Source organism: Equus asinus, unplaced genomic scaffold, assembly GCF_041296235.1.
Source record: "Equus asinus isolate D_3611 breed Donkey unplaced genomic scaffold, EquAss-T2T_v2 contig_803, whole genome shotgun sequence".
NCBI lineage: Eukaryota > Metazoa > Chordata > Mammalia > Perissodactyla > Equidae > Equus > Equus asinus.
Genome location: NW_027225520.1, coordinates 908,626 through 935,994, shown reverse-complemented (window position 1 = coordinate 935,994; position 27,369 = coordinate 908,626). Strand labels below are relative to the sequence as shown.

The 27,369-nt window shown below is 55.4% G+C and overlaps 2 protein-coding genes across 2 annotated transcripts; one reads left to right on the top strand and one right to left on the bottom strand.

Annotated features, from left to right (window-relative positions):
* The first annotated feature begins 7,309 nt into the window (after nt 1–7,309).
* LOC139039789 (ral guanine nucleotide dissociation stimulator-like) lies at nt 7,310–11,090 on the top strand. Its single transcript, XM_070503788.1, has 7 exons — nt 7,310–7,674; nt 8,453–8,521; nt 8,965–9,039; nt 9,626–9,658; nt 10,036–10,157; nt 10,363–10,454; nt 10,789–11,090. Exons 1-7 carry the CDS (start codon nt 7,531–7,533, stop codon nt 10,848–10,850), a joined length of 597 nt encoding a protein of 198 aa, XP_070359889.1. The 5' UTR covers nt 7,310–7,530; the 3' UTR covers nt 10,851–11,090.
* A 12,221-nt stretch (nt 11,091–23,311) lies between these two features.
* Nucleotides 23,312–27,092, bottom strand: LOC139039729 (ral guanine nucleotide dissociation stimulator-like). The gene is made up of 7 exons (XM_070503785.1): nt 26,728–27,092; nt 25,881–25,949; nt 25,363–25,437; nt 24,744–24,776; nt 24,245–24,366; nt 23,948–24,039; nt 23,312–23,613 (listed from the first exon to the last, which is right to left on the bottom strand). The coding sequence occupies exons 1-7, from the start codon at nt 26,869–26,871 to the stop codon at nt 23,552–23,554; spliced, it is 597 nt and encodes a 198-aa protein (XP_070359886.1). The 5' UTR covers nt 26,872–27,092; the 3' UTR covers nt 23,312–23,551.
* Between the last annotated feature and the right edge of the window lie 277 nt (nt 27,093–27,369).

The following is a 27,369-nucleotide window of genomic DNA, read 5'->3' as shown; positions in this document are numbered from 1 at the left end:
ACTGACTTCAGGATCTGGTGGTGTTTCAAGATGGGTGCTAATTTTCTGGCTTTGGGTGTAGGGGCTGGTGCTGCATTCCAGGGAGAGGCCAGTCTCCCTGAGTTCTTGGGGAAACCAGACCCTTGAAAGCAAGGGAATGAGAATTTCCTTTCACAATGGACTTGGGAGGGGAAACATTCAGCCCAGAAGAGACAGTCATGATCCTGAGGAAACCGGAAGAAGCTGCCTCCTCGTCCGCCAAGCAGAAAGCCCTCCTTCATGGACTCACTTTATCCAGATGAGACCAAGAAGGAGGACATCATGAGATGCCCTTGCAGGTGGGAGACCTGTGACAGTGGAGCCTGTACCTGGGAGGCTCTGAAAGGCCTCACAGAAGTGACATTTGCTGTGAGCAGAGTGACAGATGAGAGGCACGCCTGCCTGTGTCTGGGAACAGTTTGAGAGTCAGGGAGAAGGCACCGCTGGTGCAGAGACTCACAGGAAGAAGTGAGTGTGACCAGAGAAGGGCAGAGGGTGGGGGTGTGGCGAGAAGGAGCCTGAGAAGGGAGTGGAGGGCAGATGGGGGCACGGCAGGGCCATGTGGTGGGAACTGGTAGGCTGTGCTTTTTGCCATCGCTCTCTGACGACATTGCTCCAAGAGGTTGCACCCAAAAAGTACAAATCCTTAACATCTCACAAATTCTGTGTGCCAGGAAGAGGGCACGGCTCGGCTGGGTGCTTCTGCCTCAAGGTCTCTCTGAAGCAGGGCCTGTGTCTCTACTGGGGCTCGACTTGGGGAGGGTTTGGTCCCAAGTTCAGTCACATGCGTGTTGATGGGTTTTGTTTGGACTGAAAATCTGAGATCCTGCGTGTCTGTTGGCCGATCATTCCCTCCATTCTCTCCTATGGAGCCTCTTCATAGGGCAACTGAAAACATGCACACTTGCTCCCCCAGTTCCAGAGAATTAAGAGGCAGAGAGAGAGACAGAAAGATGGAAACAGGAGGAGGGAAAGAGGGAGGGGGCTGGAGAAAATGAGTAAGAAGGAAGGGCCAGGCTTTTTATTCTTAACCCTGGGTTGCGTGCCATCCCATCACCTTGGCTGCATTCTGTTCAGAAGCCAGTTTCTGACCACTGTGTGTTCCACAAGGACGCGCACAGCAGAAGACAGTGAGCACCAGGAGCCATGGTGGAGGCTGCCCACCACATAGGCCGACACGAGGCACTTGGGTCTGATTCTGTCAAACAGGAGACCGTGCAAGGTTTCATGCCAGTGAATGGAAGTATCTGAATTTCCCCTAATTTCCACCTCTTAAAGGTGCAGACCTGGGAATGAGGCCCAGAGGGGCAGTGACTTTCTCAAGGTCACACAGCTGGAACCCAGTCCTGTTTTGAGGGGTACTCCACACTACATCCCACCCCTTCTTGTCATTCTTTCATCTCTAAGTGTGTGCATCAGACACATGCAAACCAGACCACAGGTGTTGTCGCTATTGTCTCTTCTACACCTGAGGACGTCCTGAGGGAGCTATTTCTGGCCTCGCCCCCATCGTGCAGGTTGGGTGATTGAGGAGGCCCTGGGAGGCCCATGGGCATTTCCAGGACACAGAGCTTGTAGGAAAAAAGAGGTCGGAACTCAGCTGCATGTCCTCAAGCTGGAACCTTGGTTCGATCTCAAGGTCCTGTGTTGGGATCTGTGCTGGCTATTTGTGTACAGTTCTGGAGGTGACATGGGCAAGGAGGGTGAGCAGCCAAGATCCCAGAGAGGTTTTTGGTGGGTGTGATTGAAGGAAGGGGCCCAGGTAAGGGAAACTTGAGGAAGTGACCTCACTTCCTTGGAGACAGACCCCAACAGAACTTAGCACACTGGTCTCCAGGCGCCCACATTCTAGACATAGCATCCTATTGAGCCCACTTGAGTGGTGACACTGAAGACAAGAGGATGTTCTCCTGCTGTCTCCCGAGTTGTGGAGGCTCTGGCTTCAGGAAGGCCAAGAAAAAGAGCCTTTTCAGTCACTATAGACACTGACTTGCCCCTCACCTGCACCACCTCTGTCCAATTGGCAGGAGGAGGACTCAGGTAACACAGGGAAAGCCAACAGGGTTAGGCCACAACTGGATGCCACCCGCACAACAATTTGAGCCTCCTTGTGTGTCGGAGGGGAGTGAGAGAGGGACGGCGGTGCTGAGCGGGGACCCACCCTGGGCAGGAGCCATTTGCTCGGTGTTGGAAGCCTGGCAGTGTGTCGTGTTCCCAGCCTAGGTGGTGGCTAGCAGGATGGGAGAGTGGGTGCTGGGAACCAAGCTCCTCTACCCATAGGTTAGTCCCGAGCCCTCCAGGTGTCATCTCATTCCCTCCCTGGCTAGAGGTCTAGGCAGATGCTGCTCGGTACCTGATCTGTGCGGGGGTTTCCTCCTGTGGCCAAGTCGAGGCAGGTGCCTGAGACATCCCGGCCCGGCTCTCGGGCACTGTCTTTGCAGAGCTGCACGCAGGAGGTGGTGGAAGAGCTGGCGGATGGCTTCGGGTACTCCATCTCCCTGGACAGGGACCAGCTGCACCGCGCCATCATCAATAACCAGGGCTGCTCTGAGGTGAGAGTGGGCACGGAGGGGTCTTCCCACCCAGGCCCCTGAGATGACCAGGGCAGGCCCAGAATCCAACCTCAAATTGCCGTTCTCCTGGGACCCTAACAGGGCTGTCCCCCATGAATGTCCCACAGTCCCATTCCCAAAGGAATCTGGACTTCCGCTCCTCCCCACCAGCTGCATAGGAGGGTAGGAGGGCACTCTTTGCATTTTCCTAGGAAGATTAGAGAAAACGTTGCTGTCGTTGTCACTTCCCAATAGGCCCTGAGTATCTTTGAATTTTGCCTTTTTTTGAAAATGAAACCTTGATAACGAGGGTCTCCAAACTCCCTTTAATGTAAAAGAAATAACCATCAGCGTGTTTGGAAGTCAAAGGGATTCTCAGAACGTGTCACTGCCCTGTACACTGTTTCCAGACCTGGGAGGGGTGAGGTGGCCACATAACATTTCCCTCCGGGTCAGGGTCTGATGAAGCCTCAGGCAGTTAGAGGGGATGTCCCTCAGCCCTCACTTTGGGCGGTTCTCAGTTCTGAGCCACAGGACCTAGAGAAGCCACTTGGCATGCCAAAGCCTCTGTTCTCCTCTCTAGAGAGGGGTGTCTGTTGAGGATTCACTGGGCTGGTGCTCTTCACAGAGGGAGCTCTGTTGTCCCTCAGCGAGCAAATGGCCTTGAGGGAGATCAATGTGGAATCCTTCGCAGGACCAAAGTCAGATTGTACTTTGAGAGCGCAGAACTTTGCTGAGTTGGGACCCCTGGCTCTCCTGTCGCAGATGTCTGGGAGGGGCTAGGATTTCCTGGGTCAGCTGCAGACCCCGATAACACTGGTGGTTCGCAGTGGTGACCCTGACTCTGTGTCCCTCCTCATCCCACCCAGAGTGAAGATGAGTCCACTCTGTCTGTCACTGAGGCCTGCAGGATGCGTGGCCTCCAGGCAGGCATGATGCAGAGGCTCTCAGAGACTGTGCTGCCAGCCTTCCCCAGCAGAGTCCTCTGCACTGTCATCACCTCCCTCTGCAGCTACTCAGGCTCCAGCACAGCCCACCAGGTGCTGGACCAGCTGTTTCCCAGGTGACTGCCCACCTCCTCCTCAGCACAGTGGTGACTCTGCCCACTGCCAGCTGTGTGTCTTGCCTTGGGAATGTCACCGCATCTCTCTGAGCCTGAGTTGGCTCCTCTGAAAGGTGGGGTGGCAGAGGATGAACTTGCTAGGCTTCTCCCAGGGATGAATGGGATCAGCCCTCCAGGTGCTGCCCTGGTGCCCGGCTCTGCAGAGAGGGTGGTGGGCCATGCTGTGGTTGCTGGTGGTGATTATTTCTCTGTCCCCCACGGAAAGTAGTCTTCCTCTCCCTTCACTGGCTTGTGGCTTTTTGAGTTTGGAAAAGCACCTGGAGAGCACCCTGTCAAGGAGTTTGAGATGCCATCCAGCTGGTCCTGGTGCTTGTCCTTGGTGTAGCCACTTAGGGATCTCTAGGGCCACAGAGGGGACCCGGCCCACTCAGACACCCGGGGTGGTTCTGGTTGGAGATCATTCAACAATGTCTATGAAGGACCTACTCTGAGCAGGACTTCTGGACACACTAAGTGTCACTCAGTGACTGAAGCAGACAGCCTCCCTGGCCCTCCCCTCTAATCTGAGAGTCAGACAGTCACACTTGACATCATTCACAGGTCCCATCTACCCTCCATCCCGGGCGATGCCCTCATCCCCTTTGGGACACATGGAGGCAGCTTGGCCCATTGCGTGCGGGATGCTGGAGGACAGGACCACCTCCCAAAGTGAGTGGTCTTTGGGTCGAGAAGGACGGCCTCCTGTCTCTAGCAAACAGGGTGCAGGGAGAGGATGGAGGCTGTGGCCGGGTCAGGCCTGGGAGAACCCTGCATCTCACCCATCTTGTGATTCCCATGGGAGGGCTGAGTTCTGGTGGCTTCCACTCCGGCAGGACTGGACTCAAAGAGAGCTGTGCATGGGTCCCAGGCCCCTTGAGAATTGGAAGGGAGGCTGGGCTGCGTTGTTCACTAGAGACCCACTCCCAGCAGAGTCCCAGCCCCTCCTGCCTCCCTTTCTCCACATCCACCCCTTGTGAGCACCACCGCCAGGTCCATAGTAGGAGGTGTGTGAGCAAGCTGCTCCCAAGTCTGCTGGAGTCTTCATTCCAGTGGCCCACATTCATGCAGGGCTTGGGTGGGCTGTGTCCAGACCCTTGGGGAGGAGAGTATCGGTGGGAACAAGAGACTCTCACAGACTCTGTGTTCAGCCTGCTGGATGAGCAGGCCTGCCACAGCCAGGACAGCCAGCCAGGGCTCAGGGCTGGGATGGGGCCCTCCTCTGGAGGGGGAGGGTCTGGCACAGGGGCACAGATGCTAACATGAGTGCCTTGGGAGGGCAGTGTTTAAGGAAAGGCCAGGCCACTGACTCTCTGGCCCATCTGCCTCCACGCAGTGCTATCTATTTCCTGCTGGGAACCTGGCTGGGCCAAGGGCAGGATTGCAGGGAGCCCCTGCGGTTTCCCTCTTGGACCCTGCAGCTGGCCACTCTGCACGTCAGCTTTGGTGGCTCCCACGTGGAGGGCCATGCCTACCTTCTGCCAGGCCACCTGGAGCATCTCAAGGCCATTGAGGCCGAACGGAATGGTGAGGGGACTGGAGTCTGGGAAGACTGTCTGTGTTGAGGTTCATGGGCTAGCGTTCCCTTAGAGGCAGTGGAGCCCTTCCTATCTTTGGAAAGGCATAGAAACTGTCAGGTGTGTGGGTGAAACTTTCTCTTTATCCTCCTCCAGAGCAAGCTCCAAAGCTCCTGCCACTTCCAGAGCCAGAGCCAGTGCCATCCCCCGGGCTGGAGCCAGCTGCACCTCCAGTCTCACCACGTGTGGTAGAGCTGGAGCCAGCAGCCCCTGAGTCAGCCACTCCAGGACCAGAGCAAGGGCCATCATTAAAGGCAGCTTCAGAGCCCAGCTGCCCCTGGGCCGTGACCACCGAGGACCAGCTGCGGGAGGAGAAGCCGAACATCTTGGACTTCCCTCCCCAGCTGGTGGCAGAGCAGCTGACGAGGATGGCTGCGGTGAGCAGAGGAGCTCGCGGGGTGGGTGGCCCCTGCCTTCCCGGTGCCATGAGCCGCCCCACACCTGCCATTCCCTGCTCGGGATTCCGATGATCTGGGTCCAAATCCCTGCTCCCTCCCTTATCAACACTGTGACCTGGGCAGCTTTCTTTCTCCCCAAGCCTTCGCTGTCCCCTAGCGAACAGGGGACGGTAGAGACGGACACTCAGCACCTGCTGTACAGGGTGGCTGTGCCGATGAATGAGGTGGGAGAGAGTGGAAGGTGGGCAGAGTCTGGCCCTTTGGTGGGGGATGGGCACTCACTGAAGTGCTGCCAGGTCCTTGGGTGGATCCCCCATCTGCGCAGGTGGCCCGGACAGCCTCAGCACTTACCAGGAAGGTGATGTGTATTGACTCCAGTGGAGACAGTCAAACAAAGCTGGGGGTTGTCCCTGCCTCGGGGGGAATGTGCATGGGAATGGGGAGTGGGACCCGAGGGGCACTGGGATGGGTGGATGATGGCCCTTCTGGTGGGCATGTGTGGGCTGCCTTCTGGAGCTTGGAGGAAGTGAGACAGGGCTGGGAGCAAATGTCCCCTCCCTTCCCCACAGTCCTGAGTCCGGGGTCATCCTGGACTGGGTGCATTCAGTGGACACAGACAAAACCCAGGGACTCCCACAAGCCTCAGGCCACATGCTCTGCTTCCTGAGCTCCAGTTCTGATCTCACCCTGCTGGTCCTATGGGGGACTGTGGACGCCGAGCTGGGGTGCGGCAGGACCGGGTGACACTCCGAATCTTCTGCAGGAGCTGTTCAAGACGTTGGTGCCCGCCCACTGCCTCGGCTCCATCTGGTCCGAGCGCGACAACAGGGAACGAGACTACCTGGCACCCACCGTCCGTGACACTGTGATGCACGACAACACCGTGGCCAATTGCATCCTCGTCACCTGCCTTGGGGACGCGAGCATGACAGCACAGGACAGGGCCAGGGTGGTTGAGCTGTGGATCAGGGTGGCTGAGGTAAGCCTTGGCACGCCCTGTCTGGATGCGTGAGAATTGCCTCTTGTTTCTCTGCTCTCAGGATTGAAGTCTGGGGTCTTAGTCCCTGGACTGTCCCTTGACCCTCATGCCAGGGCCACGTTGACCTTGACTTGAGGTCCCAGTGGGGACAAGCTCACTTCCTCCCTTGTGCTGAGCTACAAATCCTTGCGCCTGGCAGTGTTACTCGTCGGGTGGCAGGTGTGCCCTCCCTGGCTTCCCTGGACATGTGTCTCCTCCAGGACAGGGGAAGTCCATGAGGGGACAGAAACCAGAGGCAGCAGAGCTTCAGCTCCCCCTCACAGCTCCATCTCTTCGCTTCCCCAGGAGTGCCGATGCCTCGGGAACTTCTATTCCCTCCACACAATCCTTTCTGCCCTGCAGAGCCCTGCCATTGCCCGTCTCCAAGACACCTGGGGACAAGTTTCCAGGTGGGTAGTGGGTGGTCTGCTCTCCAGCCAAGCACCATGAGGGTGAGGTGGCCCAGGCAGCCTGATTTGGGCCGGCATGTCCCCCAAAGTCAGCTGAGACCACCTGGGAGACAGCGAATGCCGGGCACAGGGACTGACCTGGGTGCTGGGTCTCTGAGTCTCTCAGCGCCCTTCGGCCAGCAGTTCCGTCCCAGGGATTCATTTCCTTCCAGACCAGATCCTGGCTTGAGCCCAGGTGGAGATTCTCAGGTGTTTCCTTTGCAGCAACAGAAGCCTCTATGCAGCTGAAACCAACACTGTTCCAAAGAGATCTGTTTGGGACATCTGGGAATGGAGGCCCCAAGGGACAAGAGGAGAGGCCCCTCCGCAGTCCCATGGGGACCTTAGAGCTCAGAGCACCCCAGCGAAATCCCTCATCCAGGTCCCAGGCAGTTTGGATCTGCTGGGTTCTCAAATAAATGGGACTTGCCTTCAAGCATCCCACAGTTTTTCTTGCTTGCTTTCTTTCTTTCTTTCTTTCCCCACCCCGCAGGGAGAGTTCTCGAACCTGGAAGAAGTGGGTCAGGAGAGAGAAACGCGTGAGCAGGGAGCTGCTGGTGCAGGTAACCTGGAGGCTGGAGATCTGGAAGGAGGCCAGAAGGAGAGGGGAGGGGGGCATCCCGAGGGGATCCTAGGAGGTGAGGCTATGGCAAGGCTCGGCCCAGGCTGGGGGTCAGAGAGCCCCGTGAGGGTGAGGCAGGCCGGGGCCACTCGGCCAGGTCCCCCAAGACACCCTGCCCTCCCCCTCCCTGTCTGTTCAGCTGGGGTCTGGACACACCCCTGGAGTCCAGAGGTCGGGGCCTTGGTCAGATTTGGAGCCAGGGCTGGGGTGAAGGCAGCGGGGACAGGGCCTGTAGCTGGCACGGGGAGCGGCCTCTCCCAGTGGGTCCTTGAGCCAGTCACTGCCCCTCTGGGGGCCTCCGTCTCCTCCTCTGGGAAGTGGAGGGAAATGATCAGCGGTGCAGGCCTCCCAGCGGGGTGCTACCATCCAAGGGAGGACAGGAACGGGAGGAGATTTGTGCCGGCTCCTCCTCGAGAGGTGAGAGGAGAGCAGTGATGACACGCAGATGACTCTGAGTCCTCAGGAGACTCCTGGAAGCAGGTGACGTTCTCCTCACACTTTTCAGCTGAGGAAAGAGGGCCAGGGAGGCCTGGGCAGGCCCAAGGTCACACAGGACTGAGTCCTGGAGCCAGGACTGGTCTAGAATCAGAGCACCCTGGAGGTGGGAGCAGCAGAGGCAGCAGGGGACTGGAGCCGATGGCCAGGGTCTGAGATCAGGGGCCTTGGGGGACATGCGGAGGGGAGTATGGGCGCACTGACCCTGTCCTCGGCCCCGACAGGAGGCGACCTCCGTGTTAAAGACTGCAGAGAGGGCCCGCCAGGGAGCCCAGGAGAGGCAGCGGCAGCAGGTGAGGGTGACTGTGGGGGAGGGGCCCAGGAGTCAGAGGAGAGGGGGCTCCCCCTCCCAGCTGGAGACCTCCCTCAGGAGAGGGGCCTTCCTCCTCAGGCGAATCTGCTGTGGCTGCCAAGCATGACGGGCCTGCAGTGGCAGTGAGCAGGAGGAGGCCTGGAAGGGCTGGCAGCAGGGCAGATTTGGGGTGGGGAAGGGCAGGGGCCACTGCCCCTGGGAGGGGCCAACAGCCAGCCCTGGGACTTGACTGATGGAGTTTGGTGTTCCTGGACGGAAGCGGGGGAGGGAATTGTGTGTGTTGGGGTGTCCCGACGATCCTAGGCTGCTCTGTGTGGGAGCGTGGGGTGGGCAGCAGGCTGGGCTGAGGGGTTTCAGGGGAAGGTTCATGGGGGCACCTGAGAGCGGGAGCTCATCAACATGCCCATCCCGATGGCGGCACAGGGTGTCGTCCCCTCCCTGGTGACGTTCTTCCGTTCCCTGGAGCTGCTGGACGCTACGATGGAGGATTATGTGGAGGTGAGTGAGCCTGGAGGTGGGTCCGGGGGCTCAGGCTCCTGAGGGTGGGGAGGAGAGAGTCCTGTCCTGAGCCCTGAGCTCTCTGCATTTGGCAAAGGTCCTCTCAGCAGGGCCTCCAGCCTCGTGTGGGAGTTAGGGTGTCAGGCCCATCTCCCCAGTGGGTGATGCAGGCTCTGCATAAGCCACCGTCCAGGTTCCCTGGGCTGCTGAGGCTCAGAGCTGCCTGACTGTGTGGCCGCAGGAGGTGGTGTCTGAGCTGGACTCAGCCTCTCCCTCTGGCCCTGCCAGTGAGGGAAGAGAAGTCGGGCCCCTCCCAGTCAGGAAGCACATCAGAGGCTGAGCTGTCCCTTCCTGCCTGAGGCCTCAGTCTCCCCACGTGTCATCAGAGAGGGTTGGGTCACAAGGTCTGTTGCCTCAGTTGCTCTGCGCCCCCTGCTCTGGAGCCCAGAGACTGGCCCAGGTCCAAGTCCGGGCTCTGGATGGGCCTGCCCACTGGCAGTAGTGCAACATTGCAAGAGGTGTGGACGGGGGCTAGTGCTGGCCCAAGGGGGCTGTTTCTGATGGACTGCGGCTGTCTGCTTTCCAGGGCAATGTGCTCAACTGTCGGAAATGGAATGAGGTAAGCGGCTGCGGCCTCCCGGTGGGGAGGGTGGGGGTTGGAAATCAGAGACCCCCCCGCAGTGGGCAGGACCCCCTCTGGCCCAATCCCCATTTGGATTGGGACATTTATTTGCACAGTTCGATATACAGAGCTAGGGATCCTATGGCATTGGCGGGTGGGGGAAGGGCTGGCATCAAAGACTCCTTCCTGGAGGAGGAGCTATTTTGGGCCAAGTGTGAGAGCAGGCAAGCCCTGACTGGAATCGCAGGGAGGGAGGGTTCCCAAGTGGGCAAAGGCCCCAGACTGGCCCCTTGCCCCCTTCCTCACCCCCTCCACGAGCCCTGCAGGGTCCCCCACTCAGGCCCTGTGGGCATCCTGTGCTTGCTCTGTCCTAGCAATTCAAACTGATGGACGAGATCGAGCTGCTCCAGGAGGCTGCAAATCTGTACACCGTGCAGCCCGACGAGCACTTTGGGGCCTGGTTCCAGGCCGTGGAGCCCCTGAGCAAGGAGGAGAGGTGAGTCGGGTCAGGAGTTGGGGGAGGGCAGGGCAGCCTCTCTCTGCTGACCAGCTCCAGAGCCCATGGCCGTTGCTCCATGGTCAGCCCCTGATCTGATTGCATGGCGACCCCTGGGGCCCTTCGACCCCAGCTGCTGGCAGGCTCCAGGATGCACATGTGATGTGTGGCTCCTGAGAGCTCCCAGCTCCGCTCTGTCCTGTAGCTACAGCCTGTCCTGCCAGCTGGAGCCCCGATACCACTGGGTCAGAAAGATTCGACTCTTCTTCAAAGGCAAGAAGAACCGCTCAGGCCAGAGTGAGTGTCCAGACCGGCAGTGGCTGAAACCATGGGCTCAGGAAACATTCAGGCTGAGCGTGGGCCTGGGGAGGCAGACAGCTGGCCCTGGGTTCCAGCTCCACTGCTGAGCAGTCCCGTCCTGGGCAATTGCACTCACGTTTCTGGGACTGGTTTCCTCCTCTGTGAAGTGGGTGATGCTAAATATCAGCCCCTGTGTCAGGGACAGATGGGGTGCTCTTGGCTGACTGAGCACTGAGCACAGGGCTGGAGCACAGAGCGCAGTGGGGGCCGGGATGGGGTGTGCACTGTGGTTCCAGGGCAGGTCGCTCAGGAAATGCCTCTCTTTCTCCAGACACCAGACCCCCAACCAAGGGCCCAGTGGTGGTGGTCGATGACCCTCCTGAGACCAGCTGAGCTACAGCGGGGACACAGCATTGACACTCAGGGTGCACAGGGCCACCTCCCCTGATTCTGATGAGGAGAACTTTGTGATCCGTTTCTTGGGGTCCCCTGTTGGCCACGAGAGAAGGCACCAACCCCTCTTCCCCCTCCCCCCTTTTGCCCAGCACCTATTTCCCTATTTGGCGGGGCCATATTTTGTTGTCAATGGTAAATGCTCCGTTTGAGTATTATATTAAATTGTTGCTTCTTTCTAATCCTGGGAGTGGAGGTGTGAGTCTTTCGCTCGCAGCACTCATGGAAACGAGATCCAGAAACTCACATTCCTCCTCGAATTTAGAAATCTCCCAGAGTGAGCGGCTCAGTTTATGTGGAGAAGGGAGAAGTGCCAGTCCCCTCCCTGGCTACTGAAGGACTTGCCCAAGTGCCCCTCCCGCCGAGGACAGGATCATTGCAGTGTGGTTCACCCTGTCCAGGAGCAGAGATGGCCCCTCCGACCTCTTGGGACTAAGCGGTTGGAGGCGTTTTCTCAGCCAGAGCCACAACCACTAAGCTGGGTGTGTCTGTCAAAGTAGCACGTGCCTGTCCCTAGCACACGTCCTGCCCAGGACAGTGGCTGCCTTTTGACACTCTGCCGGAAGAGGGAACATTTTCCCGGTTTCTCTTGCACACAGATTAGGACCTTGTTTTCTGATTCAGTCTCCGCAATGGCTTCAGCTCTAAGTGGGGAAAATACCGTCAAAAGCTCAAAACGTGCACATAGAGAGGATGAGGCCAGAGGAAGGTCCTGCGGACATGGACCATGGGCAGGCAGGACTCTTCCTTCTCGGGCCCACTAGGGGCTCCCTGTTCACCTCTGACCTAGACTGGATCCCCCTGGGCTTCTGGTCCCTGACTCCGAATACCATTTCCTGCTTGTTGCCTATCCAAGGGGAAAGCTGTGGGATGCAGCTTTTAGGGCCTCAGCCAGGTCTCCCTCCATAAACCTAGTGCTCCCAACAATCTGTTCCAGAAAATATAACCAGAGACAACACTTTCCAACTCATCTTATGAGCCCAGCAGTACCCTAAAAGCAAAACTAGGGTTTAAAAGTAGGGAAAACTTGAGAACAGCAAGTCTCAGAAATGAGCAGTTACTGTCTTCTACAAATATTAGAAAACTGAAGCCAACAATGTAAAACAATCATACACCAGGACAAAGAGGAAATTTATTCAGGTATGCAAGGTTGTATCAGCATTCCAAAATCAAATCAATGTGATCCACCCTGTCACAGGCTAAAGGAGAAATTTATACATATCTGTCAGTTGATATGGGGGGGCAAGTCATCAAATAGTACATATTAGAAATGTCAGGTTCTTTTTCTATCAATTGCACCTCATTAAAGCTCTTACAAAAATGAACATAGATTAGAATTTACACTTTCACAAACTTTTAGAAAATGGAACAGAGACCTAAATGTAATGCAAAACAATACAACTTCTAAAAAGATTATACAACAAACTCTAAGTGGACTCGAATCTGGAATTATGTTATTAAGATACAAACTGAAAATGTAATCTATGAAAAAAAACTGATGTTAGACTTTATTTATTATTTTGGTAAGGAAGGTTGACCCTGAGCTAACATCTGTGCCGATTTTCCTCTATTTGGCCTGTGGGATGCTGTCACGGCATGGCTTGACAAGCTGTGTGTAGGTCTACACCCAGGATCCGAACCTGTGAACCCCAGGCTGCCGAAGTGGAGTGCGTGAACTTCACCACTGTGCCAGCGGGCTGGCCCCAAGTTAGACTTTATTAAATTAAAAACTCCTGCTTTGTGGAAGGCAAAATCGATGAGTCAAAGGACAAATTACAGACTGGCAGACGATATTCGCAAAACAGATATATGATAAAGAAAATATGTCCAAGATATATGTAAAGAATTCTTAAAAGTCAACCACAACAGGGGGCTGGCCCTGTGGCTGAGTGGTTACGTCCGCGCGCTCTGCTGCAGGCATCCCAGTGTTTTGCTGGTTCGAATCCTGGGTGCAGACATGGCACTGCTCATCAAGCCACGCTGAGGCAGTGTCCCACGTGCCACAACTAGAAGAACCCACAATGAGAAATATGCAACTATGTGCTGGGGGGCTTTGGGGAGAAAAAGGAAAAAATAAAATCTTCAAAAAAAAAAGTCAACCACAACAAAAAAATAAACAACCTTATTGAAAAATGGGCAAAAGACCTGAATATATCCCTCACCAAAGAAGACATACAGATGGCAAACGAGCCTGAGGACAGACAACCACCACCACAGGTCATTCGGGAATTTCAAATAAAACCTCAATGAGACACTTCTACACACCTATTAGAACTGATAAATGCAGGAAACTGACAATACCAACTGCACGTGAGGATGTGGGGCAAAGCAAACTCTCATTCATTGCGATCTGGAAAGCAAAATGGTACAGCCATAACAGAAGACAGTTTGGCAGTTTCTTACAAAGATGAGCATAGTCTTACCACACAATCCAGCAACTGCATTCTTAGGTATTTACCCAAGTAATTTGGAAATAGGTTTACAAAACACCTGTGGGCTAATATAGATAGTAGCTTTATTTATACTTTCTAAGCACTGGAAATGACCAAGATGTTCTTCAATAGGTGAGTGGAGAAAGAACTGGGGTACGGCTATAAAATGGATTATTATTATTTAGTGATAAAAGGAAACAAAGCATTAAGTCACAAAAAGACATGAATGAATTTTAACGCTTATTTCTAAGTGAAAGAAGCGATCTGAAGAGGCTATTGTAGAACACCAATTTTATGTCATTCTAGAAAAGGCAAATGTATAGAGACAATAAAATGTCAGTAGTAGCACGGTCTTCATGGAAGAGGAAGGAGAGTCGAATGGATAAAGCACAAGGGATTTTTTAGTGCAGTGAAACTCTTCTGCATAATACTGTAAATATGGACAAAACCTTAGATAGTTATCAAAACTCTGAATTTTACAGCACAGAGAGTGAAACAATGTGTGCAAGCAAAAAGCCACGTATGTGTCCAAGAAAATTCCCAAAGTGAATGAAAACTGTGGAAAAAATCTAACTGTATTACAAATGTATGAAACAGTCTGAATGAAGGGAGTGGGTGAAAAGGTGCAGAAATATGTAATTTGGGAAGTGAGTCGAGTCTGTAAAACTGAAGATGAAAGAAACTGTGCAGACGCACTGTATTGTAGCTGATAAAGTTGTGACCCGGGGGGTATTGTTAACAATGCTGATACTTCTATCCATGTGGACTGAAAATGAGCAGATAAGTAAATGGACAGTGAACAGTGGGCACAAGGTTATTATTTGGAGTAGGAGTTTACAGATAAGCAAGGAGAAGAGGCTAGAATGATCCACGTGGTGATAGAGTTGGAGACATCAGTATGAACTTACTTTAGCTGAACATAGACACAGAAGGCTGTGTATAGATATATTTATAGGTGTTTGAATACACACAGGCTACTACACACAGATATATTTCCCTGCTATGTCCGCTGAAAGAACCTAATGCCCTGACAGCTGCAAACACACCTGGTACCCAGGTCTTAATTCTAATACCACAGTCCAACAAAAGGAAACAGGGTTCCTTGTAGAAATAACCAATTCTAGGATTCGAGAAGGAAATGTAAGAAAATGAGACTAAAGTGTCATTCAACATAAGAAAGTCATGAAATGCTACTCAAAAAAAGCCAAGAATGCTGGGGGGACACCAAAGGGACACATCGACTAACTGAAGGAGCTCTCAATCGCCAAAGCTGGAACAACCTGAGAAACAAAATAAATAAAGTTGTTGGATTATAATCCGGAGAATGTATCAATATCAATACTGTAACAATGTAAATAACTGAATAATAAGGAAATGAAAAGACACAAATCTCCTGTGCGGGAGAATACCAATGATTCACTCGGACATTCTGCTCTAAAGGAGGTCGAGGCTAACTCTCCGCTTCTTAGGCACGGGCTGCACAGACAAAAGTCCCTACAAAGGGCACAGTGTGGACAGAGGGGACAGAGTGACTGTGCAGGGGAGACATCTGACAAACGCTGCCTCAGCCAGGTGACCAACATTAACATCAATGGGGGGAAGTCACAGGGAGAGCATGGACCCTTGAAATGATGAGATGAAAATGGCAATTTACCTCTCTGATCTTCTTGTCCCAAATCCATAATCCCAATCTAATCATGAGAATAAAACAGACAAATTCTGTTGGAGAACATTTTACGAAACACCTCACCATTACTCCCTAAAACTACCAAGTTCTTCAAGAACAAGGAAAGCCCGAGAACCTGTCACAGCCAGGGGAGGCTAGGCAGAAAGGACTAAATGTAGTGTAGGATAGCAGACAGGATGTGTTCATAAGAGCAGAAACTGCGAGCGGAGCTGAGGGAAACTCTCTGTACTATCACAGCAAGTTTTTGTAACTGTACAACTGTTCAAAAAATAAAGTGAATTAAAAATCAGAGTACTAGCGAAATGCAAAATACCTGGAAACCATGAGTTCTGAACATGTCTCCAGACTCCATTATGTGCCCTGCACAAGCACTGTCACTACAGTCACATTCTTCATGAAATAGGATAATGATACCAAATTCATAGTTTCTGGGAGATTTAAATAATGAATATAACATTTCTGGCATTGTTTCTAGTAAAAATTCACTACTTAATGGAAAAATTAATCGGAATTTTGGGATACATTATTTTTCACCCCTCAGAGACCCGCTCCTCTCCTTCCACTCCCAGGGTTCCCGTGCTGTTTCCGTCCCTCAGTCTCTCTCACACTTTGAAAGCAGCAACAGTCTGTTCCTCACATTGACCTGGGTGACTTTTCCACAGAGCAGACCTGATCATGGCTGTCCCCTCGCAGGAAACCTGCACTTACCGTCCACTAATTTCAGAATCAAACCACAATCCTGTGGCCAAAATATAAGGCTCTTTCTTAACCTGACTGTGTTCTCTCTGACCAGGCTCATTTCCCACCCTCTGCTATGCAGTATTGGTCAAATAGGAATAATCTGCATTACAATGTCGTATTGCAATTTTATACACACACCTTCCAGTCTAATTACCCCCTAAACGTCCTCCTCTCCCGGCTCATCCTGGAGTGCTCCCACCTCTCGATCACCTGGGAGAATTCCAACACCTTGTTCAAGGCTGAGCGCAGTCACAAGCTTGTCTGTGAAGCTTTCACTAGACTCTCACTGAAGAGTCAACTTCTTTGGATAGACTTCACCAGAGTTCAATGTCACCTCTGGATATTACAGTTTTTTACATCTCCCATCATGTTTAGCCAATGAGTGCCTTGTGAGAATAAACAGTGTCTTAGTCATTACTTAATATCCAGAATAAGATTTAGTGCCTACCATACATCAATTGCTGGGAAAAAAAAGATTTTTTTAATGACTGCAAAAACAAACTATTGAAGGAGGATAAACAGACATTCCCAAAATGGGAGACAAAGAATAAACCATGAAAGACGGAAATACTATTGAGGAATGAAGACCCCGTGATGAAGCACAGACACTGGAAAAACAGAACAGAGAAAGAAGCTTGATTCCTGAGTTTCCTTCCAGAATCAGTCTGTACTGGCAGGACTTGGTGTTACTACATTCTCTCTAACTTATTTTCCCTAGTGATGCCCCCAAAGTAACTACCAACAAAAAGGCTCCCTCACACCATCACACGTCCCCTCAGCACTTGTGAAAATGCCGTGCTCACCTAGACGTCATCACAGAACAGCCTGAGAGCACCGATCCACCTTCCTCCGTGGACGAGTCATCGTGTTGGAAGTCACGCCTCTACGAAGGTCAAATGGCCCCTCCTGGGCCCTTTCTCACTTGCTGTCAGCCAGGTTCTACGCTTGACACAGCCCTGCATCATCTCATTGGCTTCACAACTGCTGCAGCGCTGAACACAACAGCAAGCCGTTACCCTGTAAATATCCGTGCAGATCGTTCACGCAGATGCTAGCGCTGAAGTGACAGGAGTGCTTCACATGGTGACCTGTTATTAAGTCCAAAAGTTTGGTCACGGTGCCGACCCAGAATCTGAGCGGCACCGTCAGGAGGCAGAGAACACCACCTGCGGCCCCTTCTGCAGAGAAAGCCTTTAAGCGACCTCCCGAGACACCTTCCCTTCTCCAGGGAGCAGAGGAACATCGCCTCGTCTACTCAGAAACTTAATGCCAATCACGACACGCCAGTTGCAACAGCATAAACAGCAGCAGGACCCAATGGTGACAGGAAATAACTCTGCTTCCCTCTGCAACTGCTTTATGATCATAGACCAAATCCTTCCCCAAACCATCCTGCTCAGCATGGCCTCAAAAGCAAGGGGCTGTCGCTCTGAACTCCTACAAAGAAATGCTGCCCTGTGTTTCCTCCGACGCTTGCAAATTTCAGCCTCTACAGGCGATCCCAGTAAAACAGAGAACAAGAACAAGAACTCAGGAGGCTCTTCCACTGTCCCCCAACCCACCGCCCTCCCACAGCCAAGCAGGGCATCCCGGTCGTTCCAGGACAGGGAGCTGTGGGGAGACGGGAGGCGTCCACACCAGGCGAGACACAACCAGGTGAGTCGCGGGGAGGCAGGTAGAGAAGCAGGCGGCCTCCCGCTCCCTCCGCCCGGACTCAGCCGGCTGTCCCTCCCTCGAGCCCCTGAGAGCGGGGAGCTCAGCAGGCTGCCTCTCTGAGCCTCAGACAGCCGCCAGGACGGCCCCGCCATCGCTGGGGAGCGGGGACGGAGGGGACGGAGGCCCCGAGGAGCCCTGTGCAGCCCGCGAGCCCCGCGCCCCGGCCCTCGAGGACAGCGCCCCGCAGGCCTCAGCGGACACGGCGGGCCAGGGCCGCGCCGCCGCCCGGAAGGCTGTCGGGGATCCGTGCCCGGGCTCAGGGCGCGTCTCCCCTCGGAGCGGCCCTCCCGCCCCGCTGCGGCCCTGCCCGCCGTCCTCCGAGGGCCTCCTCGTCTCCGCGGAGCCCCGTCAAAGCGCTCCCGCCCGGGCTCCCCGCGGAAGCGACGCACGGACCCCGGGGGCCTCGCGGGCCAGGGCGGCACAGACCGTCCTCCGCCGGCTGAGCGCCCGACGCGGCGCGCGTTGGACCGGCCGCTCCCGCCCAGGAGGGACGAGGCCTGGACGGGACAGCCCCGCGCGCACTGGGCTGAGGGGAACCGGATCGTCGCGGACGCCCGCGAGGCCCCAGCTTGCCGGCTCTCCGCGTCAGGCACGCCCCTCACGCCGGTCTGAACCTGCAGCCCCTTTCACCGGCTCCACACGGTGGCACCGCCACGCCTGACGCGGACGTCTGGGGCTTCCCCATTGGCTCAGGGGCGGGGGGCGGAGCGAGTGAGGAGGCGGGGCGAGCGGGGAGGCGCGGAGACAGAGGAGCCGGGGCTGCAGCCTGCAGCCTCACAGGGGAAGGCCAGAGAGCATAACTCTGAGTGACAGGCAGAGCGGGGAGGCGGGGCGAGGGGGGCGTGGCGAGCAGGGGGCGTGGCCACAGAGGAGGCGGGGCAGTCGAGCCGCCCTGGGAGGGGAGACAGCAGGAGCGCGAGGAGCAGTGTGAGCGGAGAGGCTGTGCCCCCTCGGGAGCAGAGCGTGTGAGGAGGCGTGGCCAACAGGACGACCCGTGGGGGCGGAGCCCAGGCTGGCCAACTGCCTGCTCACAAACGCCTGGAGCCGCGCCCCTCCCGCCCGCTGCCTGCTGGGAAATGGAGTCTTTTTTTACTGGAAACAGAGAAGCTGCGTGTCTCTGCCCCTTGGCCTTTGGGAAATGTGGTCCACAGTCGGACCTTCGGATCAGATGCCACAGCCCTCCATGCCAGAAAATCTCAAATGAACATGCTAGATCATTGATAACTCTATGTTTAATTTTTTCTAAGCAAAATTCACCTTGAGGTGGAAAGTGGCTCCACGAAGTTGAGTTTCGTCACCCAAAATAACTGCAGTATTTTCCGTATTCTGCCTGCAGGAACCAAAACACACTTGTTTGGGTAGGTTTCCCAGGTTTTCCCTGTAAATCGAGATGAGGCAGTAGGTACAGTCCCGGACAAAGACAGAAGAAAAGAGACAAATCCATTTCCGGCATCCACGACCTCTGACTCTGTCTTGACCCTAAAACAGAGGTTTTCAGCATATTGCTGCTTAGGAAGACAGAGGCTCGACACAGGAATGTGAACAGCAACAACCAGAGAAAGCTTTGTGTGCTCGCCCCTGAGGGCTTCCTCAGGGACCCCATGTGTTCTTAGATTTTTCCTAGGTAGGAGCCATCCTTCTTTGTCTCTTTGTATGCCCTGGGACTTTTGGCAGAAAACTTACCATTTGGAATATTATGACGTGACAACTAGGGAAATCATGTTCTCCCCCTCCCCAGCATTTCTGGGGGATGCTGACTGCAATCGATGGTGATAGTTTCTTTAGGGGATACTCTGATCCAACCCTGAAAGTTCTGTAGTGTTTGTCATGTGTGGCCACTGAACACTTGGATCTGTTAGCCTAAGGATCTTCTAGAGATCCTGAGTTCAGTGGGTCTTCGGATGTCCTCCTGGGGAAACAGGGCGAGGGAACACTGTATGTGACGGGGAGAGCGACTGTCTGCTTTGGTGTAGAGAAAGAGCGTGGCAGACTGCATCCAGTTCTCCTTTCATTCTGGCACACACAAGACTAGGTTTCCTAGCCCTCTTGGTTTTCGAATGGATGTGTGGCTACTTCTGCCCAAGGCATCACTTTTAGGCCAAAGGAGAAAGGAGGGTGTGTAAGGCCCCAGGTGCTCTTTGTGTCCTTCAGTGGCAATGGAAGAAGGCGTGAGTTTCAGATGGTGTAGCAACAAGGTCATGGGGTCTCCATCAGCCTTGCCCAACGAGACTTGGGAAGCAGGGTTCCCTTCACCCCGGCGACCAATGTTTGATGTAAATCTGAGGAGAAATACATCTTGAGTCATGGATTTCTTAATCATTGCATTTAATTTCTTACCAGAGCATTACCTAAGGTTGTCCTGAAGATTACGATGACCTACCCTCTCAGATTGTCTAAAAGGTGATTCTCCCAAAGCAGAATTTCGTGAATCTCATGTTGCTATGGTCAGAAGTCGTGTCTGCTGATGGCTGCTTGTCACATATCAGGGCCCTGCCAAGAGACTCTGAGTCTGATGGGGAGTATTGCATGTGGAAAGTGTATGGAAGTGTTCTGGAGAGATATCCCTATGGGAAGGTAGCAAAGCAGAGATGGTCGCAGGAGAAGCTGAAGCCCAAGCCTGCTGCCACTGGGTCTCAGCCAACCCTCAGGGATCTCTGGAGCTGGGACGGCCCTTTGGTGTTGTCCCAAATTGAGACAAGGGAACCAGGCTTCTTACTCTCTTATCTGCCAGACATGGGCCCCTGGCTGTCCCTGGGGAGGGCTGCATCCTCGGATTAGGCACTTTCCTACACTGTGGGAATGTCCTGTGAGGGACAGAGCTGTGAGCTGTCCTCAGCCAATATTCCCAGGAGCTGTGGGGTGGATGCCTTGGCCTTGAGCATGAGTCTGGGCTGAGTCTCAATGTTTCAACGGCACTTCTCCTTCACCGTGGTCTTCCTTCCCAACCCAGTTAACAATCTCCCCATGGGAGGATGTCCCTGGGAGGACTTATGTAGAGCTCTGCCTTTCCCTGTGATTGGCTGAGAGAAAGGCATGGGGGAAGACCAGAATCTCTCTCTCCAGCATTCAGACCCTCTTACCTGGGGGCTTCTGGAGAGCTCCAGAAGGGTTCCGACCTCGGCTGACAGTGCTGAAGTTGTTCCTGTAACAGTGGCCACGGATTTGCTGTAGTCGGGCGCTTGTAGTTAGGGAGAGTCCGATTCCCTCCAGAGAGCCAGAACAGTGTGCTCTCCAAGGTCTTGGCATCACAGGGACAGGCCTGGTAGACATCGAAACCCAGGGGCAGCTTGGCGAGTCGAGGGGCGTCCTCGTTGGTCTCCTCAAGGGTGAAAGAAAGGCCAGTCTATGCTGGTAATTCTTCCAGACACACCTAAGCCAGGGGGCAGCATTCAGGAGAATGGGCGAGTCATGCCATTCAGGGACAAATCCTAAACCAAGCCTAGGGAAAGGCAGGGTTCTGGACTCAGGTTACCCGTCCAGAGATGCTCCTTTCTTGGCAGATAGAGGGGGTGTGAACATGGTTCCCGGGGCTCTAGAACCCCCTGGCATGGCTCTCTCACTGTGATGAGGCAAATCGTGTCCAAATCAGCAAGACAGGTGTTCAGGGCACTGTGAGTAGGGGGAGACGGCATTAGGCTGGATGGTATGGCTGTCAACTGGACAGATTTTTTGTTAGCTCCCATAAATGGAAGATGCATCTGTGCATGGACCACACGGCAAGATGTTCTCGAGGTCCGTGAGTGAGGAGTACAAACGCCGTCTCATCGACCACTTTGGAAAGACTGAGTTGAATCCCAACGTGGCCTTGTTTTCGCTTGCAGTGGAAGCCAAGATGCAAGCATCCATCCCCACCTTAGACCTGGAATAGTTTAAATGGCACCCAACTTACCAGTTCCTCAAACATTTTGAGCATTTCCTGTCAAGACCATATTCACCTGAGGCATTTCAAGGGACTCACATTGTTACTTTCTCTTCCCCTAAGAGGAAGCCAGTTTTGGTAACTTCTGTGTGCCTTGAACAAGAAACATTTCATCCAGATTTGCTAATTTCTTTCCTCGTGGACTTCCACAACCTACTTCCAATTTGGAAACCCAAAGATGGGATGAATGGTGCCTCCTGTGTCCACAGCTGTACTCCCACAACAAACTAAATATTGCTACCTGCTGGGTCGGCTCTCAGGAGCACCCCAGTCCCGGAGGAGACTCTCTTGGGACACCCATGCCTTCATCCCAGCCCTGGGCTAGCCCTGGGACCTGCCACGACTCTTTCTCCTCCGAGGGACTGGACAGCCTTCCCCACCTTCCTCTGGCAAGTCTCTTTGCTGGGTGGCTGTGCCGCATCAGCAAAGACCTGGGCTGCCAGGGACCAGGATTGATCCTCAGCTTCCCGCTGTGCTGAGACGGCCTCCCTGGCAGAGCCCAGCCTGCCTGTGTCTGAGTGACACTTGCAGCCACCAGGAAGGAGGGGATAACTCAGAAGTGCCAAGCGCTTCACCCTGCCCTTGTCTTTCAGGCTCTTTCCAAGGGACGACATTGCAAAGGGTGGGTGGTCACGCTTTCGCTCCTGCTTCTGGACCCGGTGCTCCTGTTGAGCTCAGAGCAGTGTCTGTTTAGCACCCAGATGGGAAGCATTTCAGCATTTCCCTTGGTAAGGCTGTGTCCACGCACATCCACAGATCATCAGGTTACTGACATTCCCCGCAGGACCCCCAACTCACACCCTTCTTAGGCCTCCTCTTTCAAAGCTCCCAACAGGAAAGGCACACATCCCCATGACAGAACCACAGCACAAGACTGTGGAAAAGAACACAGCCAGCCGAGGGGCTGCACACTTGCTGGGCTCAGGCACAGCAACGACTTTAGGAAAATCACTAAAAATACTCCAGATTGTGTAAATTTGGGACTGTCTGACACCACGGGCCTGGGAAGCACACAGGCGCAGAAGTCACCCTCGGCAGCAGGGAGACTGTAGGGTCATTCCTGGTCAGGATGATGATTAGAAAGGCTGGGGGCATCTAGGGAATTTCTGCCCCAAGATAAAATTGTATGCAAAAGTGCAGAGATGCTGAAAATCCTAGCTCACAGGCAGCACTAGGTTTATGGAGGGAGACCTGGCTGAGGCCCTAAAAGCTGCATCCCACAGCTTTCCCCTTGGATAGGCAACAAGCAGGAAATGGTATTCGGAGTCAGGGACCAGAAGCCCAGGGGGATCCAGTCTAGGTCAGAGGTGAACAGGGAGCCCCTAGTGGGCCCGAGAAGGAAGAGTCCTGCCTGCCCATGGTCCATGTCCGCAGGACCTTCCTCTGGCCTCATCCTCTCTATGTGCACGTTTTGAGCTTTTGACGGTATTTTCCCCACTTAGAGCTGAAGCCATTGCGGAGACTGAATCAGAAAACAAGGTCCTAATCTGTGTGCAAGAGAAACCGGGAAAATGTTCCCTCTTCCGGCAGAGTGTCAAAAGGCAGCCACTGTCCTGGGCAGGACGTGTGCTAGGGACAGGCACGTGCTACTTTGACAGACACACCCAGCTTAGTGGTTGTGGCTCTGGCTGAGAAAACGCCTCCAACCGCTTAGTCCCAAGAGGTCGGAGGGGCCATCTCTGCTCCTGGACAGGGTGAACCACACTGCAATGATCCTGTCCTCGGCGGGAGGGGCACTTGGGCAAGTCCTTCAGTAGCCAGGGAGGGGACTGGCACTTCTCCCTTCTCCACATAAACTGAGCCGCTCACTCTGGGAGATTTCTAAATTCGAGGAGGAATGTGAGTTTCTGGATCTGGTTTCCATGAGTGCTGCGAGCGAAAAACTCACACCTCCACTCCCAGGATTAGAAAGAAGCAACAATTTAATATAATACTCAAACGGAGCATTTACCATTGACAACAAAATATGGCCCCGCCAAATAGGGAAATAGGTGCTGGGCAAAAGGGGGGAGGGGGAAGAGGGGTTGGTGCCTTCTCTCGTGGCCAACAGGGGACCCCAAGAAACGGATCACAAAGTTCTCCTCATCAGAATCAGGGGAGGTGGCCCTGTGCACCCTGAGTGTCAATGCTGTGTCCCCGCTGTAGCTCAGCTGGTCTCAGGAGGGTCATCGACCACCACCACTGGGCCCTTGGTTGGGGGTCTGGTGTCTGGAGAAAGAGAGGCATTTCCTGAGCGACCTGCCCTGGAACCACAGTGCACACCCCATCCCGGCCCCCACTGCGCTCTGTGCTCCAGCCCTGTGCTCAGTGCTCAGTCAGCCAAGAGCACCCCATCTGTCCCTGACACAGGGGCTGATATTTAGCATCACCCACTTCACAGAGGAGGAAACCAGTCCCAGAAACGTGAGTGCAATTGCCCAGGACGGGACTGCTCAGCAGTGGAGCTGGAACCCAGGGCCAGCTGTCTGCCTCCCCAGGCCCACGCTCAGCCTGAATGTTTCCTGAGCCCATGGTTTCAGCCACTGCCGGTCTGGACACTCACTCTGGCCTGAGCGGTTCTTCTTGCCTTTGAAGAAGAGTCGAATCTTTCTGACCCAGTGGTATCGGGGCTCCAGCTGGCAGGACAGGCTGTAGCTACAGGACAGAGCGGAGCTGGGAGCTCTCAGGAGCCACACATCACATGTGCATCCTGGAGCCTGCCAGCAGCTGGGGTCGAAGGGCCCCAGGGGTCGCCATGCAATCAGATCAGGGGCTGACCATGGAGCAACGGCCATGGGCTCTGGAGCTGGTCAGCAGAGAGAGGCTGCCCTGCCCTCCCCCAACTCCTGACCCGACTCACCTCTCCTCCTTGCTCAGGGGCTCCACGGCCTGGAACCAGGCCCCAAAGTGCTCGTCGGGCTGCACGGTGTACAGATTTGCAGCCTCCTGGAGCAGCTCGATCTCGTCCATCAGTTTGAATTGCTAGGACAGAGCAAGCACAGGATGCCCACAGGGCCTGAGTGGGGGACCCTGCAGGGCTCGTGGAGGGGGTGAGGAAGGGGGCAAGGGGCCAGTCTGGGGCCTTTGCCCACTTGGGAACCCTCCCTCCCTGCGATTCCAGTCAGGGCTTGCCTGCTCTCACACTTGGCCCAAAATAGCTCCTCCTCCAGGAAGGAGTCTTTGATGCCAGCCCTTCCCCCACCCGCCAATGCCATAGGATCCCTAGCTCTGTATATCGAACTGTGCAAATAAATGTCCCAATCCAAATGGGGATTGGGCCAGAGGGGGTCCTGCCCACTGCGGGGGGGTCTCTGATTTCCAACCCCCACCCTCCCCACCGGGAGGCCGCAGCCGCTTACCTCATTCCATTTCCGACAGTTGAGCACATTGCCCTGGAAAGCAGACAGCCGCAGTCCATCAGAAACAGCCCCCTTGGGCCAGCACTAGCCCCCGTCCACACCTCTTGCAATGTTGCACTACTGCCAGTGGGCAGGCCCATCCAGAGCCCGGACTTGGACCTGGGCCAGTCTCTGGGCTCCAGAGCAGGGGGCGCAGAGCAACTGAGGCAACAGACCTTGTGACCCAACCCTCTCTGATGACACGTGGGGAGACTGAGGCCTCAGGCAGGAAGGGACAGCTCAGCCTCTGATGTGCTTCCTGACTGGGAGGGGCCCGACTTCTCTTCCCTCACTGGCAGGGCCAGAGGGAGAGGCTGAGTCCAGCTCAGACACCACCTCCTGCGGCCACACAGTCAGGCAGCTCTGAGCCTCAGCAGCCCAGGGAACCTGGACGGTGGCTTATGCAGAGCCTGCATCACCCACTGGGGAGATGGGCCTGACACCCTAACTCCCACACGAGGCTGGAGGCCCTGCTGAGAGGACCTTTGCCAAATGCAGAGAGCTCAGGGCTCAGGACAGGACTCTCTCCTCCCCACCCTCAGGAGCCTGAGCCCCCGGACCCACCTCCAGGCTCACTCACCTCCACATAATCCTCCATCGTAGCGTCCAGCAGCTCCAGGGAACGGAAGAACGTCACCAGGGAGGGGACGACACCCTGTGCCGCCATCGGGATGGGCATGTTGATGAGCTCCCGCTCTCAGGTGCCCCCATGAACCTTCCCCTGAAACCCCTCAGCCCAGCCTGCTGCCCACCCCACGCTCCCACACAGAGCAGCCTAGGATCGTCGGGACACCCCAACACACACAATTCCCTCCCCCGCTTCCGTCCAGGAACACCAAACTCCATCAGTCAAGTCCCAGGGCTGGCTGTTGGCCCCTCCCAGGGGCAGTGGCCCCTGCCCTTCCCCACCCCAAATCTGCCCTGCTGCCAGCCCTTCCAGGCCTCCTCCTGCTCACTGCCACTGCAGGCCCGTCATGCTTGGCAGCCACAGCAGATTCGCCTGAGGAGGAAGGCCCCTCTCCTGAGGGAGGTCTCCAGCTGGGAGGGGGAGCCCCCTCTCCTCTGACTCCTGGGCCCCTCCCCCACAGTCACCCTCACCTGCTGCCGCTGCCTCTCCTGGGCTCCCTGGCGGGCCCTCTCTGCAGTCTTTAACACGGAGGTCGCCTCCTGTCGGGGCCGAGGACAGGGTCAGTGCGCCCATACTCCCCTCCGCATGTCCCCCAAGGCCCCTGATCTCAGACCCTGGCCATCGGCTCCAGTCCCCTGCTGCCTCTGCTGCTCCCACCTCCAGGGTGCTCTGATTCTAGACCAGTCCTGGCTCCAGGACTCAGTCCTGTGTGACCTTGGGCCTGCCCAGGCCTCCCTGGCCCTCTTTCCTCAGCTGAAAAGTGTGAGGAGAACGTCACCTGCTTCCAGGAGTCTCCTGAGGACTCAGAGTCATCTGCGTGTCATCACTGCTCTCCTCTCACCTCTCGAGGAGGAGCCGGCACAAATCTCCTCCCGTTCCTGTCCTCCCTTGGATGGTAGCACCCCGCTGGGAGGCCTGCACCGCTGATCATTTCCCTCCACTTCCCAGAGGAGGAGACGGAGGCCCCCAGAGGGGCAGTGACTGGCTCAAGGACCCACTGGGAGAGGCCGCTCCCCGTGCCAGCTACAGGCCCTGTCCCCGCTGCCTTCACCCCAGCCCTGGCTCCAAATCTGACCAAGGCCCCGACCTCTGGACTCCAGGGGTGTGTCCAGACCCCAGCTGAACAGACAGGGAGGGGGAGGGCAGGGTGTCTTGGGGGACCTGGCCGAGTGGCCCCGGCCTGCCTCACCCTCACGGGGCTCTCTGACCCCCAGCCTGGGCCGAGCCTTGCCATAGCCTCACCTCCTAGGATCCCCTCGGGATGCCCCCCTCCCCTCTCCTTCTGGCCTCCTTCCAGATCTCCAGCCTCCAGGTTACCTGCACCAGCAGCTCCCTGCTCACGCGTTTCTCTCTCCTGACCCACTTCTTCCAGGTTCGAGAACTCTCCCTGCGGGGTGGGGAAAGAAAGAAAGAAAGAAAGCAAGCAAGAAAAACTGTGGGATGCTTGAAGGCAAGTCCCATTTATTTGAGAACCCAGCAGATCCAAACTGCCTGGGACCTGGATGAGGGATTTCGCTGGGGTGCTCTGAGCTCTAAGGTCCCCATGGGACTGCGGAGGGGCCTCTCCTCTTGTCCCTTGGGGCCTCCATTCCCAGATGTCCCAAACAGATCTCTTTGGAACAGTGTTGGTTTCAGCTGCATAGAGGCTTCTGTTGCTGCAAAGGAAACACCTGAGAATCTCCACCTGGGCTCAAGCCAGGATCTGGTCTGGAAGGAAATGAATCCCTGGGACGGAACTGCTGGCCGAAGGGCGCTGAGAGACTCAGAGACCCAGCACCCAGGTCAGTCCCTGTGCCCGGCATTCGCTGTCTCCCAGGTGGTCTCAGCTGACTTTGGGGGACATGCCGGCCCAAATCAGGCTGCCTGGGCCACCTCACCCTCATGGTGCTTGGCTGGAGAGCAGACCACCCACTACCCACCTGGAAACTTGTCCCCAGGTGTCTTGGAGACGGGCAATGG